General features: G+C 38.2%; 4 protein-coding genes and 1 long non-coding RNA gene across 6 annotated transcripts; 3 read left to right on the forward strand and 2 right to left on the reverse strand.

Annotated features, from left to right (window-relative positions):
- On the forward strand, positions 1308–4983 carry LOC18768102 (purple acid phosphatase 15). The gene is made up of 7 exons (XM_020553625.1): positions 1308–1820; positions 1977–2168; positions 2395–2728; positions 2841–3058; positions 3184–3374; positions 3864–4148; positions 4530–4983. The coding sequence occupies exons 1-7, from the start codon at positions 1535–1537 to the stop codon at positions 4671–4673; spliced, it is 1650 nt and encodes a 549-aa protein (XP_020409214.1). The 5' UTR covers positions 1308–1534; the 3' UTR covers positions 4674–4983.
- LOC18767051 lies at positions 5434–7060 on the reverse strand. The gene has a single exon (XM_020553628.1). It carries the CDS (start codon positions 6769–6771, stop codon positions 5650–5652), a length of 1122 nt encoding a protein of 373 aa, XP_020409217.1. The 5' UTR covers positions 6772–7060; the 3' UTR covers positions 5434–5649.
- LOC109946274 lies at positions 7263–8445 on the reverse strand. The gene is made up of 2 exons (XR_002269465.1): positions 7803–8445; positions 7263–7616 (listed from the first exon to the last, which is right to left on the reverse strand). It is a non-coding gene; the product is annotated as an uncharacterized LOC109946274 (long non-coding RNA).
- Positions 9520–10996, forward strand: LOC18767325. The gene is made up of 5 exons (XM_020553589.1): positions 9520–9539; positions 9855–9997; positions 10108–10173; positions 10443–10548; positions 10648–10996. The coding sequence occupies exons 1-5, from the start codon at positions 9520–9522 to the stop codon at positions 10721–10723; spliced, it is 411 nt and encodes a 136-aa protein (XP_020409178.1). The 3' UTR covers positions 10724–10996.
- Positions 14006–16863, forward strand: LOC18767853 (pentatricopeptide repeat-containing protein At5g48730, chloroplastic). Of its 2 annotated transcripts, XM_020553627.1 has the most exons (4): positions 14035–14495; positions 15024–15430; positions 15914–16332; positions 16417–16863. In XM_020553627.1, exons 1-4 carry the CDS (start codon positions 14085–14087, stop codon positions 16635–16637), a joined length of 1458 nt encoding a protein of 485 aa, XP_020409216.1. In that variant the 5' UTR covers positions 14035–14084; the 3' UTR covers positions 16638–16863. The 2 variants fall into 2 exon arrangements, with proteins under 2 accessions (XP_020409215.1, XP_020409216.1); XM_020553626.1 differs by having other exon boundaries at positions 14006–14495; positions 15914–16863.

The raw sequence follows: 17165 nt of genomic DNA on the forward strand, positions 1-17165 counted from the left end.
TGAGTATAATATCACTAAACAATCACCTTTAGATCTGGCTTGGATTCTAACTCTAAAGGCATGCATCTAAGATCCACCTCAAGCTAATTGATCCTGGCATATCTTTTAATAATCCACTCATGACAGATTAATCAATGTTAACAAATTTCATATTTAGTAATTCCCCTTAATTGTATTCATTTTAGTCTCTAAACTTTTAGCAAATATAGTTACGTATGCGAGTCACATATTTTCGCAAATAACAATCGACATTAACTAATTATTAATATTTTTTCTTTATTTTATATGTAGAGATATCAAGTTCGAATTATCTCTCCCCCAAACCAGAAAACACAATTCGCTTTAGTAAAAGTTTGAGTTAAATCAAAATTTGAAAAAAAGTTGGAGCTCTTCAATTAGAAGTTGGCTAGACTGGGTTAACCCACCCAACCCCACTATAATAATAATTTGTTAAGTTTATTTTGTAGCCCATAAATCTTAACCCACCTTAATGTCATGCCTCCAAGGCCCAGCCCATAAGTCCTCATGAGATAGATAATACATTTCTTATTGATGATTAATGTCACAGTTTTTAATTAGTTAAAACTCAAAGAAAAAATATTTCCCACACCTAAAGTCATCATAGTTACTTTTGCCTAGACCTAAAAAATAATGACAACATTTTATATTTCAGTGATTGATTGATTGACAAAAAATATAAAGAGTAAGTTAATTTGGATACGATAGAGTAACATGTTGAGTTTAAGTTGAACACGAAAATGAAATGACACAAACACTATAAGATTTAAGACATTACTTAGGTCAACTTTGGCTTCATTTGTAACAAAAAAGAAAAAGAAAATTCAGAGAATATAGATTATATCCATATTGAAACTATTTTTTTTTCTTCATGATTTATCGAAATGGAGTATTTATTCAAGAGGGGCTGCTTAATAGGGGTCCCTCCAATTTTGTCATTGTAGGACGTTTTAGAATTTGCGTGCATCTATATATATAAAGCAAAAAACATAAAATGATGAAACATTCAAAATATAAGAAAATGTCCTTAGTGAATTCAAACATTAAGAATTGAAATTATTAAATAAGAATAATATGATAAATTTTTTTTATATTAAAGAAATTAAAATTAAAAATAAAATCAGATAATAAGCTCTATTTGTATAGAACATAATTGCTCATATTATTTTTCCTTAATTCTAAAAATAAAATTTAAAAAAAAAAACCAATTGGAATATGCTACCGCATATGCCATGGAGCTAGTATATATTATCAAAGAACAGAGGACGGGAACGTAGGACAATTGGACAGAGAAGTTATATATATAAATCCCAAAAGCAGGAGAAACAACAAGCAAGCCCAGAAGAAAAGCAACTGTTCACAAAAACCACTTTTGGCTACAAAAGACAGATTTCTGCTCTACGTCACCATCATAAATATTCCCTTCTTTCGTTTTCTGCAACTCTGTATATTTGTTTTCCGATGGAGAAGAACAATAAGCCATAAAGCAAATGCCATTTATTCTTCCCCAAAAGAAATGACATTTTCTTCGTCCTCGTCTGTTCCTGCACTTGCTGCAATAACATGTTTGGTTGTGGTGGTGTTGGGTTGCTATAGGCCCGTTGAGGCCCGAATCCCCACCACTTTGGACGGTCCTTTCGAGCCCGTCACTGTTCCATTCGATCAAAGTTTGCGCGGCAACGCCGTCGATTTGCCCGAGTCCGATCACCGAGTTCGCCGCCGAGTTAAAGGCTTCGAGCCTGAGCAGATTTCTGTTTCGCTTTCAGCCAATTACGACTCTGTTTGGATCTCCTGGGTTACAGGTTTTGATTTTTTTTGTTTTATTTTTTGATTTTGTACTTGGGTTTACAGCTGTAAGCTTTAAGCTTTATCGTAAATGGAATTTCTTGGCTTTGCAATTGAAAATTTTTTATTTTTTATTTTTGACCAATTGGGTTGTTCATGAATTTTTGTTGCAGGGGAATCGCAAATTGGCTACAACATAAAGCCATTGGACCCCAAAAGTGTGGCAAGTGTTGTTCGTTATGGGAAGCTGAGATATCCACCAACACATGAAGCAACAGGATATTCTCTTGTTTACAATCAGCTTTACCCTTTTGAAGGCCTCCAAAATTACACTTCTGGGATCATCCACCATGTTCGTCTTACAGGTTTCATTTTGATTTTCTTCTTTTGCTTTTAAGTTTTAATGCACATTTACGAAGTTGGGTCCTTTCATCTTTGGATGAATGAACTTTTAACTGCCTCAAACGTAAGTTGTGATGAAAAATGATTATACTGCTGATATATCAAACATCTATGACCATGTTGTTTTATGACCTCATCAATATGTGCTTCTTCTAGTAAGTTGGTGATATACTTTCTGATTCTGTGTAGGGTTGAAACCGAATACGTTGTATTTTTATCGATGTGGAGATCCTTCTATACCGGCCATGAGCGAAATCTACCATTTCAGGACCATGCCAGTTTCTGGTCCGTGGAGCTACCCAGAGAGAATAGCAGTTGTGGGGGACCTTGGCCTTACATACAACACAACTACCACAATTAGTCACTTGACTAGTAACGATCCTAATCTTGTTCTATTGATTGGTGATGTTACGTATGCAAACCTATACCTGACAAATGGAACTGGTTCTGACTGCTATTCTTGCTCATTTCCACACTCTCCAATACACGAGACCTATCAGCCTCGATGGGATTACTGGGGAAGGTAAAATATAATTTTCTTTCTCTCCACTGCATGCAATGACTTCCCTAAAGTATGACTGATGGAACTTGTTTTCTTATGTTGCCAACTTGCCATTGCTGGGTAATTTGTGTAGGTTTATGGAGAATTTAATTTCTAAAGTTCCAATAATGGTGATAGAAGGGAACCATGAAATAGAAGAACAGGCTGAAAATAAGACATTTGTGGCTTATAGTTCTCGGTTTGCATTCCCATCTGAAGAAAGTGGATCCTCATCCACATTCTACTACTCCTTTAATGCAGGGGGGATTCATTTTATTATGCTTGGAGCCTACATTGACTTTACAAGATCAGGTAATAAAAGTCTGCATAACTTTTTAGCTCATGCTGTGCCTAAATATCCCCATTTTTGCATTTTCTTTTTTCTTTCCTCCCCCACCCAAACAGTAATTACTTAACATGTTTTTTCCCCCTTACAGGGAAACAATACAAGTGGTTGGAGCAAGATTTGGCTAATGTGGACAGATCCACAACTCCATGGCTGGTAGCTACTTGGCATCCACCCTGGTATAGTACTTATGAGGCCCATTACAGAGAGGCAGAATGTATGAGGTTGGAAATGGAAGAGTTGCTCTACTCTTATGGAGTTGATATAGTGTTCAATGGACATGTAAGTAATGATAACCGATGATTAGGATAGTCTCTGATATTAGGCAATATGTTTCTTTCTAATATTCAGAAACTTTATGAAGAAGTGGAAAGGGGCCCTTTGATTGGGGTTTTCTTGTATGCCAGATAGTGATAGAAACAACTGCATTTTAATTTTTTTACTTTCGAGGAAACAAAGTATAACGTGAAGTCAATTGATATTGGATTCCGGTGCAGCTAAAACATGCAAGAACTTATTTTACATGCTATCAGAAGCAAATAATTGCTGATGGCTTACATGACGAAGTGGAACTCCGCCATTTCTTTTTGGTATCTTGAGCGAATGATATTATCTTGAACCTAGTTTCACCACAATAGCATTTGTTTCCCATCCCCATTAAGATTTTCATTGCTTTCTAAGACTGATGAATTCATGTTCCCCAGTTTAACCAAATATCTGTGTGTTTCAAAGTGCACTGAATGTAGCTCTGTGTTTTGAATACAATAATAGGTTCATGCCTATGAGAGGTCAAATCGTGTATATAATTACAACTTAGATCCCTGTGGCCCTGTATATCTCACTGTTGGTGATGGGGGTAATCGGGAGAAGATGGCAGTTAAATATGCTGATGAACCTGGAAATTGCCCAGAGCCATCAACTGCTCCTGATGAATACATAGGTGGCTTTTGTGCAAAAAACTTTACCTCAGGCCCAGCCGCAGGTAAATTTTGTTGGGATCGGCAACCGGATTACAGTGCCTTCAGAGAAAGCAGCTTTGGTCATGGGATCCTTGAGGTACTCTTGTTTTTTCTGTCTCTCAGTTTGAGAATTGCCCAAGTACGTTCAATTTGCTATAAATGCTTTGCTTTAATTTCTATGACCCTACACATAATACAACTTGAAAAATTATTGATGGAAATATGAGTATGTGCTTGAAACTTTGAAAGTCAATGTGCATGTAAAGACCATTCTTAGTAACCATACAAGATTTCTTCACTCAGTAATAGGTAATCCTAGTGAATGGAATATCCTTGATCCTATCCGTGACTAGAATATCCTTGACCCTATCAGTGACCAGAATAATATCCTTGATGGGTTTTGTGTTACAAACATACAGCTCAGTTTCACCATCTGAATTATAATCTAACCATGGATTTCAACCTGCATAACTTGCAGGTGAAGAATGAGACCTGGGCTCTATGGACATGGTACCGGAACCAGGACTCCGACAACAAAGTGGGAGATCAAATTTATATAGTGAGGCAACCTGATAAATGCCATGTCCGCCAGGTGTTAAAGAGTTGGATTGTTGACATTTAGTTTGTACTGCTGCCCTGCTGGGAAATTGACTCTGGTTTTCTTGTGTCTTTAAACCAATTGACCATATCTCAGTTAGGAATAGGAAAGGACTTTCTGAGGTTATAGGTGCAAAAAGAATAGGATGACATTTCCTGGATACATTTATATGTAAAGGAAAAGCAGAAGAAGATGAACTCAACCATTGTATTATGTAAAATCATAAATCTCATTTTATACATCTCAATTGTATTCTGATAAACGTCAAAACAAATATGTGAGATTGATACATATGGTTCTGGTAAAAATGTATGCTAGTAATGATTCAATTCAACCCTCATCTGTGCTCTGACCAAAATTAATGTAATTGACTATTGGTTAAATTAAACCCCACAATTCTTTTTTTGAGTACAAGCGATAGTCTAAACTACATGGGAGAGAGGTTTCTCTTACACACACAACCAGTATGTCATGGGAGTTCGAACCCGAGACTTACTGTCTGCAAGTCAAGGCCAAATCAATGCCCTTTTCCAGCGGGCTAGACCTAGTTGGCAAACCCCACAATTCTTGACCTCCTTGCTCTGTTGCAAATGATAGAATATGCTGCTTAGAAAATAAGATCACAAAACCAGCAAAATCTTCACTCTCTGTAATATTTGTTTTGGATAGCTTGATAAATGTGGTAACTCGGGATATGTTATCATGGTTAGGTTAATCCAAATTCCAATTTCTAGCAATTAAGCACCAAATGAGCTCTACCCAAACCCAAGGTTATCATAAATTATGTACAGAAAAGAGCCCAGAAAGAAGGCATTCATTCATTCACTGAAAGTCTGAAACTATTGATACATCAAGTAAAAACTTGAAAGCAAATATACAAAAAGCAAAAATAAAATAAAATTGTTTCTAATAACTCCAATTAAGAAACAAAGTGGTGGAGTGAAACAGAGAGAAGTTCAAAGTTGTACACCAATTAAAAATGACTTCTTTCGGTTCTTCTTCAGAAAATGTCGAGAATTTCCAAGATGAAATTGTTGCAGAGGGGGCAATTGCCCCTCTGCACCCAGAGCTCTCTGGAGCACATCCTGCAAAACGTGTGACCGCAGGGGATAAATGCAGCACCTTTATGCCTTACCATGCACACGCAGCAATTATACTCTACGTTCCCTACTTCCGCCTGTTCCTCCTCCTCTTCTTCTTCCTCCTCGTACTCTTCTTCATCCTCGTCATCCATGGTGTAACTCGACTCCAGCCCCATCTGCCTGTCCGTCTCCTCCAACAGGTCCATCAACGACATCCTCACCGGCTCCGCCTCCGTCGTCGTACCCGCTGCACCCCCGTCCGCCGACGGCACGTCGTTTTGCGCCGCTCCATGCATCGCTTCCGCCTCTTCGGCCGACGCCGCTGCGGCTGCGGCCTCAGCGGCCACTTGCGCCGCAACCGCTTCTCTTGCGGACAGCGACCTCTCCTCCTCCAGCGCTGTCGACAACCGTCGCCGGGGCGAGTCGGTCCCGATCTCGTCGGCCGTGAACCGCACGGAACTCCGACGAGAGAACATCGGCGCCCGCGCGTTCTGACCCGAACTGTCCGAGTCGGGCTCGTCGGACGGAATCGACGCGTTCGGGCCGAACCGGGTCGAGCTCCGGCGCGAAATCTGCCGCATTCCCGCGGAATTGCTCTCGTCTACTTGCTGAACCATGTTGAGATTTGTCTCGGGCGTAGCGTATCTCACTGAGCTGCGACGCGATCTCAGGTGAAGGTGAAGATGTTGGTGATTGGAACCGTGAACAGTGTTATTCCGGATAGGGATATCCGACGTGGGGACGCGGACGGAGGAGGCCCAAGCAGAGCCCGCGCGTTTCAGGCGGAGGCGGTCTTTAAACGACTTCCAGGCTTTCTTATCCTTCTTGCCAATCAGGGCCCGGTAGGACTTGGGCTCTTCGTCTCGGATTATATCGAGCAAAGTCCGACCCGAGATGGTTGGGGGCAGAGCAGGAGGTGGAGGTGGCTGTTTGGCTGCAGGGGCCAGCAAGACGTCGTCCAGGCTTAAACCAGCTAAGTCTCTCCCGTTCCCACTTGCTGACATCTGATCGAGAAGCGTTAGCCTCCGGCGACCTTCCATGACAGCAAAAACAAATACAGACAAAAGAAAATGATGAATTTCTATTGGAGGATTGTGAGGATTTCAAGGATCGGAATCATCCTTTTGTTTTGCTTGGTTTATGTGATTTTAGATTTCTTGGAAATGTGAAACTGCTACTAAAATGGATCTATCATTCTTTATGACTGCAATTCTTTTATGTTGACATATACCCCTTTACTGAGGGCATTTAAGCAAAAAAAAAGAACATTAAAATTTTGTGAAGAAGTTGTTGTTGGTCTGTGTAGTTTTAATGTTTGGCAATTTGATTCTTGTAGTTTGATTATATCACAATTCAATGATACATTGAAATTTTCTTTCAAAATTTCATCCAAAATACACTTACACTACGTAAGTGACACGTGATTATTTCATCAATAAATTGGGAAGAAATTTGGACAAATCTTTAAATTGGATTAGATATCAAACTACAAGGATCAAATCACCATAAATGAAATCTCATAAACAAAAGTGAAAAGTCCAACAAACTACATAGACAATAAATTGATAAATCTTGAATACCGTAAATCATCAATCATTTACATAAGATGGTTGTGAGATTGATGCAAAATGTAAGTGTATGTCGACTCATACTTATATGCCAGTCGTAAGGACACACACATTCTGCATTAATCCCACAAATTTCATCTTACACTAAGTTATGTACGCATTAAAGTGTAAAACGTTCGAGTTTACAATTACATTGAGTTCTGAGAATTTGAGGGAGGAACTAAAAATGGCATGGGATACCTTACGTCCCGTGACCGTTGGTACCGTCAGAAACGATGACCCCGCCAGCTTTCAATTCTTTTATTTTTATCTCTCCTCTGTGAAAAAAGAGGAAGAAAAGTTGATTACCTCAGCTCGAGAGAGAGAGAGAAAGAAACATTCGAACATGCATATGAATATGATGAGGGAAAGCAGCAAAAGAAAAAAGAACAGTAATTACATTAAAAAATAATAATAAGAAAAGAAGAAAAGATAAGATAAGCGAGAGAGAACATGGCACGCACCAAAAGGCAAAAAAGCTAGCAGATGGATCGGAAAATTGGCAATGGTGGTGGGTCTGTTTGTTTGTGTTTTTGTTTGTTTCTTTTAAGCCCAGTTAGTTGAATGGTTGGTGGTCGATGGATCTCTGTGTGTGTTCTTTTTGTCTGGTTTTTGTATTTTCCGGTTTTAGCTCTCAAATTGTAGGAGGAAAATAAGAGGATAGTTTTTTTTTTTTTTTTTTGGCAGTGTTTTGGCAGCGGAACGAGTCTTATGGGAAGCAATAGGGTCCCCTTGCTTCCCCCTTAATTGCGGGAACATATTGTGATATACTTCAATTGCATGCTCACCATATATTGTACGCTTACCGAATGTTTCACGTAAAGAGAGATATAAAGAGCAAATGTATACATGATATGAATAAGAAAAAAAAATTACTCTACATACATATTTACATCGTGCAATGTAATAGTTTGATAGTAAAAAAGAAAGAACAAAGTGATGTTTTTTTTGGAAGATTTAAGATATTTTTATGGATTAGGTTTTTCTTTTGCTTTTTATGATTGTTTAAAATCGATGAAATGGCCTTTGGATGTCTAATGTAAAATTTGCATAAACACTAACTTTTTTTCATTTGGGTTGGAACAAAAACAGAGACAAAGGGGGAAAAAGAGAACAGAAAAGTCACAAGAGAGATTAGGACTTGAGCATGGCATGTGTTGGAAGACAAAGTATGGAACATTAACTAAGGAGTAAGGACAACATAGACTAGCCTTTCGCTTTTGAAATTTGTGACAAGTGATGAAGGTGGGATGCTTTGTTAAAGTAGAATATAAATTGCAGACACCCTAAATTAACATTTTTTATTCATTATAAAAACCAAACCCAATGGAATTTTTCTCTCATGACAATGACGTGGATTTATAAGTCGGGTCACGATTTTGGCGTTTCAAAATTACCTTTAAATTACGTTATACATTTCTCAAATTATGTTCGTGTTGTAAAAGAGTGTAAAAAGTGAAACTTGGACCATCATTGATCTTCTCTATTTTTAAAACTAAAAATAATTAATGCTACTAATCTAATACGGTTGTTTGGAAGGTTTTTGGTGGGAATTTGTTTCGAATGTGAGAGTGGTTGAGGTTGCAATATTGTTATGAATTAAGAGATAATGACTACCAAGTTACAAACAAAACAGAATTATTAGTTCCACCTGCCCATCAGTTCATGAACACAAATAAGATCTAAACAGAATTAAAAGAAGACTTGCAGCCATCTTAATCTAAAATCTAGACCATACGATGCAAATATACATTTTTAATATAAGTAGGTTGATATTTAATTTCTCTTTATCTGCAATTGATGACTTCACATGTGTGACCAGTGACCACTACTACTTTAAATACTCTGTCACTATAAAAAAAAATGAAAATTAAAGACATGGCCTACCAACATCATTTTCCTTCTTGAAAGGAGGACTAATAAAAGGAAAAAGAGAGAGAAGATGATAGTGTTGATGAGAGAGGGAGAAGCAGCCGGAGTGGGAAGAAAGGGAACCACTGAAGAAAGCGGCCGGTAGGGCGGCAAGAGGGAAGGGGTGATGGTGGGAGAAGCCAACATATCTTTTATAGTTCATGTTATTGAAGCACATTTTATAATGGAACGTAAATGTTATTATTTATGTATTTTAAATAAAAGTAAATGGGAGAGGGAAGAATCGAACATACAATCTCACGTGCAAGAATGAATGTTACTGGATTGAAGTAATCGGAAATTGAACATGCAACTTCACATTCAAAGACGAATGCTCACAACCACTTCAACTGTAAGCCCTTGCGCTTGTAAAAATATCTTAAATCATAAGTGTACCAATCTTTCTTTTGGGATCATGTAGAATTTCTCAAATGAAATAAAATGTGAGTTCAAATTGGGCTCCAACGGCAAGCTAGCTTAAATGAAAGTTTATCTGGGTCTGCCCTTGCCAGGCCCATAATAATGCAGCCCAATTAAAAATGACCAAGAAAAAGAAATGCCAGATAAGCACTCAACTAAAAAATTTAATTTATTGTGGAAATTAGAAAAACCGCGGCTTCTCGAGAGTTCCGTAGATTGTTTGGTTCGCGACAGCCCGTCCTTTTAAGTCATCAGCTCTCCTCGGACGCGACGTCAAAACAAGGCTTCTTCAGTGTCTCGCTCTCTTTGAGCTCAGAGCATAGATCAGGTATTTTCAAAATTTCCATTTCTTTGATCTTTCTCGTCTCGAAATCTCTGGTTTTGATTTGACGAAATCGCTTATTGATCGTTGCTTGATTTGACTGTGTGAAGTTGCAGGGGTTTATTGTGTTTGTGATTTTGTTTGGCTGTTTCAGCTTCACTCGCACAATTCAATAATGTCCCATATCCTTGCAATTTGGATCTGTTTCTTCCCTCTATTAATTTTTCAAAGTCTTAACTATTTTGCCTTGTTTGGTTGCCGAGAAACGCGATGAAAATTACCAAAGATTAGATCTTTTGCTCTCGATCTCTGATTTTTGTTGTTGAAGCCCGTTTTCTCGGCAACCAAACGAGTTATTGTGGAAATTAGATCAGGGTTTGAGAGGGGAAGAAGAGAGTGGTTTTGTTTGTGATGCTTGCTTGTGTGTTTGTTTGGCTTAACTGAAGCGAACGCGGAAGCCAGAGAGAGCGAGACCGTGAAAGGGCTCAGGCCAGGTCTGGCGGGAAATCCAAGCAGCCCAAAAACGATGGATTAACCCCTGAACAACGGCGACAAAGGTATGAATTTTCTCTCAATCTCAAGCCTTTCATTTTCAATTCCCTTGTTTCAACTCTGAATTGGGATGTTTTTCAATTTTTTGCTAAATTTCTATTTAGGGACGCCAAAGCGCTGCAAGAAAAGGCGGCAAAGAAGGCGGCGCAGGCGGGAGGGGTCAGCGGCGGTAAAAATTGACATGGGTTGAAGATTAGGGTTTAGATGAAATGGGAGTGTGTAATGTAATTGTGTGGTGAGCATTAGATGGGGGATTTTAGGGTTTTGGATTTGGAGTCTGTTTGAGTCTTTGAGAATATTGAGATGAACAATCTAATTGAAAGTGTTTGTCTTGGTTGGCATATTGGCACTGTGCTGTGTATTGTTCGATTCTGAAAGCTTTCAACTTTATGCCTTGTAATCTAGCAATTGACTATTTATGTGATATGCAATTTACTGGTAATCTTTCTAGCATCAATCAAGAATCTCAATCTCACTTTCTTACCCAGTTATAACCACACAAATTCATGGTCCCCATGCCATATCTAAATGAGATATCACACCACTTGTCTGCCTACATCTCCATCAAACCAATGTAGATTGCTGTGCAGCTAAACCCCTGAGGATTTCTCCTCATCTCATGTCATCTCATGTTTGGTAAGTGCACTCTTGAAAATGCAATACTTGCGTCGTGAGTATGAACTTCCCATGTCGGGGGGGATTTCTTACCCTTGACTCTCCTTGTGAATCTTTTTTCCCTCACTTTGAAAAACATTTAATACACTATTTTTGGACCAAATTATCCATATTCTAAATTTTTAAATACCACTTTTTGTTAATACTTTTAAATAAAAAATAAAAGGGTATTATTGGAAAGTTAAATAATTTTTTATTCCTAATACTTCACAACCAAACATAAGAATGAGAGAAAGGGACATTTTTTGGACCTTATTTCTCAGCGTTCTTCTAAATATGAGAATGAACATCTTCTATTTCAATGTCGTACGATTAAACATTGGAATTTTATTCACAAGAAATTCATTTCGCGCATCAAATGGAACCCTTAGAGTTTTAATGGAAGTATTAGCAAAATAACACTAAAGCTATGATATAATTTGGGCATGTCTACATTCTGAAAGTATTACTACAAATAACACTATAGAGCTTATATATTGACATGAGACGCACAATTAATATACCATACATCTAACTTGCTGAAGGAAACAGAGAAATGTGAATCTTAGCCAAAATAAATAAAAATAATTAATGACACATTAATAATTGGTGAGGTGAGGTGATAGATGAAGGAGATATGAAAATTAATATGTGTGTAATTCTCATGATTCTATTAAATTAAATCAATAGACGTGTTACCAAGTATTTGATATGGGAACTGACAAACACAAAAACTCGACAAATAGAGAAGAGATGACAAGTGTAACTAAAAGGCAATTTAATAAGCTGAGAAGCATGAAAAGTTGCAGCTTATCAGATAACTACATAAAAAGCTTATCAAGAACAGAAAAGCAAATACACAAGAGGTACCATCTATTTCCGCATACTATTATGTTCCAAATCCACCCAGTTTGTAGAACATCTCTGAAACAATTCCTTAATGCTCAGAAACAAAGCAGAGCTTCCATGGCCACCTTCTTAAGTCTCTTCGGTAGCTTGGCATCCATACCAGCAACAAATCTGACTCTGCGGGCTTTCAGGTTCCAGCCATGCCCTCTCATTGTAGATATTAGCACATTCAAACTTTGCTAGGTTGTTGACGATGACGGGACGTGCTGATTCCAGTATATATAGCCGAGTTAGCCGCTTGGCTATATTATTTTTTTAAAAAATCATAAAAAGCAGTGTCTCGCCGGGCGGCTATACTATTGATGGGACCCAAATAGCCTTTAGGCGGTCACGTGTCAAAATAGGTATCGCCGGGCGGCCATACTAATTTTGTAGAAACATCAAGGGTATAGCCGCGCGGCTATACTATTTTTATAAAAAAGGGAGGACCCGAATAGCATTTAGGAGGCCACGTGTCAAAAGATAAAAACCGAGTGTAGCCGGACGGCTATACTATTTTAAAAAAATGAAAAACCGAGTATAGCCGTGTGGCTATACTATTTATAAAAAAGGGGGACCCGCTGACTACGTGTCAAAAGAAGTATAGCCGCCCGGTAAAAAAATAGGTACAGCCGCTCGGCTTTACCATTTTGTTAAAGAAACATTAATAATACCGAGTATAGCCGCCGGCAATACTATTTTTTAAGGAAGATTAATATCAATGACGGGACGTGCCGATTCCAGTGGAGCTTTAAGATTTGTCTATGCTATTCCAAAGCGAGTCAAGGTATTCCCCTCAGCTGCAAGCAATTCTACATATCTCACAAAATAAGGGTCAGTCTGCAAATACAGATCCCTTGCCTGATTCGGCAAGACTGAACATTTCAAATGCAGGCCCTCTGCTGACTTACTCAACCACAATGAGTCATCCAGCCCTCTGTCATAACGTATGTAAACCCACCGGATCCCAGTCAGGTTTCCTCAACTTCAGTTGAATCACTGCCTGCATCTGTAAACAAAATGGTCATGAATCTTCTTATCTCTCTACTACTCTCGTGAGACATTAAATTCGAACGTGACGCATAGAGATCACCTCGCAACATACGAACTTGCAACAAATTTGCTAAAGACATTGTGTCTGAAAGTAAAGAAATCTGACGAACAATGTAATTACCAAAACAATTGATATCTGGGAAATAAAAAGGTGCTTTCTATTCAGTGCAAAAGCCAGTGGTTACCTTGTCCAAGTCGAGAGGTTGTCTGGTAATCACCCTTATTTTTCACTTACTTACCTTGTCTTGAACAAAATTTGCATCCCTTATTTCTTTCCCTTTCGCTTATTGTTATCATGGTTATTTCATTTATGCTTTTTCTCTAGTAGTCTATTATTTCTTTTCACCAAGTATAATTTGAATAACTGATTTTGATATTGCTGTTGGTGGTTATGTAACTTAGTTATAGTGTAAGATAAAGAGAAAAATGACGTCCCTTCATCGACCACGAGTGAGCTAAATTTTTAATTTTAATTTCTTTTCACGGGCATATGGCAAAATCTTTAATTTAAGTGACATGAAATGGGTGTAGTTTTTTAATTTCACATGCTTATAGTATAATGAAGATGGGTTTGTCTAACAATTTGTGATCCAATGCAAGAAACCAACAATGTGTTTCACTGGACGGTAAGTTAGTTTAATATATATACATATATATATTTATTTTTTTTCATTTGGCATTTTCAAAATTTTCATCAATCGGCATGCATGTGACAAGAACTTTTACTCAAGTGACATGAAATTTTAGTGCAGTAAAATTCTAACAGTCCAACATGTTCAAAATATCGTCGTTTGTTCACACCAACGGTCTCATCTCGGTCCGCTATCGCTTGCCCCCAAAACGGCGCCTCGTTGGGTGCCGTTTTTCCCTTCTCAACGATATTATAGCGCGCCCTCACTCTCTCTCTCCCTCTCCCAATCCGACTCACAGAGAAACACACAAATTCATGGCCTCACTTTCGAGCCCAACCCAACCACCCCCACCACCGTTTAAGCGGCCACCGGTTACCAAACCTGTAACTGCACGGTCCCAAACCACACTCAGTCCCCAACCTCCTCCTCCTTCTTCTTCTACTACTAATAGTAACTCAAACAAAACACACTCACTAACACTGACACAGAGAAGCCGAAGCAAAATACTAGACATTCAGAAGCTTAAAGATAAGGAGGCCAAGGAGAGAAAAGAGGAGACCAACAAGAAAATAGCTTCCCGGAAAGCAATCTCGGTCATACTGCGAAGAGAAGCTACCAAAGATCTGATCGAGAAGAAGAAAGGTTCCAAGAGGCTGCTTCCTAGGACCGTGCTCGAAGCCATCCATGAGAGAATCACTGCTTTGCGTTGGGAGTCCGCTCTCAAGGTCAGTCCATTTTCGGGTTTTTTTTAGTTCGAATTGGGTTTGGGCGAATTGGGATTTTGGAATTTCTATCTGGGTTTGCACTTGTTCTCCGTTTGGTTGCTTAGATATGCAGAAAGAGAAGGGAGGCCAAGGTTTTAAATACTGAGTTTTGGTGTTTTGTTCAAGCAATTTAGTTGCTGGTTAGCCATTTTATTTATTCAACTTTGGACTCTGTTTGCTTCAGCTCGAATTTTGTTTGGTTGCTGAGAAAATGTAGGAAAGCATAGAAAAGGCTCGATTTTTAGCTTATCAGAAACCTCGGATCATCAGATTGATGTTAGTTCCAGAAGATTATTTTGATTGTTGTCACTAATGATATAGTCATAGAGGTAGATGAATGAACAAATAAATCCCAGAAGCTTATTCTGATGCAACCTTTATAATTATTTATTTAGCATTTTCTTTTTCAATTTAACATTGTAATTGTTCATAAGCCTAATACATTGTGAGTGTCTCCTCTAATGGCCATCTTATCTTTTATGTTTTCAGGTTTTTGAACTACTACATGAGCAGCAGTGGTACCGGCCCAATGCTGCTTTATATGTTAAGCTAATTGTCATGCTTGGAAAATGTAAGCAACCAGAAAAAGCCCACGAGCTGTTTCAAGCTATGATTGACGAAGGCTGTGCTGTCAACCATGAATCTTACACTGCTCTTGTATCTGCCTATGGTAGGAGCGGCCTCTTTGACAAAGCATTTTCCCTCCTTGAGCAGATGAAGAATACTCCTGACTGCCAGCCTGACGTCCATACTTATTCAATCCTTATAAAATCATGCCTGCAGGTTTTTGCATACGACAAAGTGCAGGCTCTGCTTTCGGATATGGAGAGTCAGGGGATAAGACCCAACACCATTACGTATAATACCCTCATCGATGCCTATGGGAAATCTAAAAAGTATTCCCTCATATCCTTCCCTTTCAACATTTTGAATGCTCCATCAATTTCTTGTGAATATCATAATGTAAGGTTGCATCAAATGTTATATTTGTGCAGCATTTGATCACCAGTAAAATCAAAAGAGGGTTAGAGAGAATTTTGACCATACAATTGTTTAGATCTTATGCCTTTTAAAGGGTTGGGCAATGATGGAAACATGGGAGTTGTGAACACAACCATTACCATTAACTTCAAACTTCACTTTCATTACTCCTGCTATGTAACTGCCTTTCATCCTTATCATTTCCCACATTATAATCATTTTGTTTCTGGTTAATGAAATAAAAGAGTAGATCTTCCATTTTTACCTCATAAGTTTCTTTTATATTCTTCTTATAAAAAAAAGAGTTCCTATGATATTTGTGTCAATCATATGGTCAGCATAATATGTTGTTCAATTTTGAAGAAATTATTCATTCTCAATGTCTTTTTTCCAAAAAGATTTGCAGAGATGGAATCGACACTTGTGGAAATGCTTGGCGAACAGGATTGTGAGCCTGATGTTTGGACCATGAATTCCATACTGAGAGCCTTTGGCAACAGCGGGCAAATAGAAACAATGGAAAAGTGTTTTGAGAAGTTTCAGAGTGCGGGTATCCAAGCCAACATCATGACTTTCAACATTCTTCTAGATTCCTATGGAAAAGCTGGGAATTATGAGAAAATGAGTGCTGTGATGGAATACATGCAGAAATACCATTACTCATGGACGATCGTGACATACAATGTGGTGATAGATGCATTTGGGAGGGCCGGGGATTTAAAACAAATGGAGTATCTGTTTAGGCTAATGCGGTCAGAGAGGATGAAGCCAAGCTGTGTCACACTTTGCTCACTCGTAAGGGCGTATGGGCTAGCAGGTTTGCCTGAAAAAATTGATGGTGTTTTACGATTTGTGGAGAATTCAGACGTGATGCTTGATATTGTGTTTTTCAATTGTCTAGTTGATGCTTATGGGAGGATGGGATGCTTCGCAGAAATGAAGGGGGTGCTTGAGATAATGGAGCAAAAAGGATGTAGGCCTGACAAGGTTACTTATAGAACTATGATTAAAGCTTATTCAGCCAACAAGATGATTGGCCATGTGAAGGAACTCCGTGAACTTATGGAATCAACAGAAGGAAGTCAGATGACTTGGTTGCACAGAGAAAAGCCTGACTTTTGATGAGGTCTTTTTGCAGGTCATGCATAGCTATACTGTTACTGTAGATATTCCTGATTTGTGTACGTGAATGTTTGGATGATAAATGAAATGTAATGTGGTATAGTAATGTTGTCACATGACCTGTAGAATGACCGAGACATAAATTACTGGCTCAAGACCAGCAATGTTGTCATATACTGATTTTTTAAAATTATTTAGTATTAAATCATAAGTATAAATTTTAGCACATGATAACATTCATGATACTAAAGAGAATATGAAGAAGAAAGGAAAGTTCAGAGAGAATTGTATTTCTTGAATCATATTTATTAATCAGTTTCTACAGAAAGATTACATTATATACTTAGCCTTAGCTGTGCTTAGCTTCTAAACAACATAGTAACAACTTAACTAACAGCGCGTGACACCATAACTAATCTAGCGCTGACCACATATTTTATGTTTATAATCAAGAAAAGAAAATGCATCTTCTTGTTGGCTTGAGTTGGTAGCGTGAAAAGTTGCTATTTGTAAATTGTAATGTAGATT

The sequence above is a fragment of the Prunus persica genome, chromosome G8, assembly GCF_000346465.2.
Source record: "Prunus persica cultivar Lovell chromosome G8, Prunus_persica_NCBIv2, whole genome shotgun sequence".
Taxonomy (NCBI): domain Eukaryota; kingdom Viridiplantae; phylum Streptophyta; class Magnoliopsida; order Rosales; family Rosaceae; genus Prunus; species Prunus persica.

Bases quoted from the DNA above. Each gene is read 5' to 3' on its own strand.
- LOC18768102 (XM_020553625.1), top strand. From the start codon at position 1,535: ATGACATTTTCTTCGTCCTCGTCTGTTCCTGCACTTGCTGCAATAACA. The intron at 1,821-1,976 runs GTTTTGATTTTT...TTTTTGTTGCAG, and splicing joins TTGGATCTCCTGGGTTACAG to GGGAATCGCAAATTGGCTAC. The intron at 2,169-2,394 runs GTTTCATTTTGA...GATTCTGTGTAG, and splicing joins CCACCATGTTCGTCTTACAG to GGTTGAAACCGAATACGTTG.
- LOC18767051 (XM_020553628.1), bottom strand. From the start codon at position 6,771: ATGGAAGGTCGCCGGAGGCTAACGCTTCTCGATCAGATGTCAGCAAGT.
- LOC18767853 (XM_020553626.1), top strand. From the start codon at position 14,085: ATGGCCTCACTTTCGAGCCCAACCCAACCACCCCCACCACCGTTTAAG. The intron at 14,496-15,023 runs GTCAGTCCATTT...TTATGTTTTCAG, and splicing joins GTTGGGAGTCCGCTCTCAAG to GTTTTTGAACTACTACATGA. The intron at 15,431-15,913 runs GTATTCCCTCAT...TTTTCCAAAAAG, and splicing joins GCCTATGGGAAATCTAAAAA to ATTTGCAGAGATGGAATCGA.
- LOC18767325 (XM_020553589.1), top strand. From the start codon at position 9,520: ATGAATGTTACTGGATTGAA. The intron at 9,998-10,107 runs GTATTTTCAAAA...GTGAAGTTGCAG, and splicing joins GAGCTCAGAGCATAGATCAG to GGGTTTATTGTGTTTGTGAT. The intron at 10,174-10,442 runs ATATCCTTGCAA...ACTGAAGCGAAC, and splicing joins GCACAATTCAATAATGTCCC to GCGGAAGCCAGAGAGAGCGA.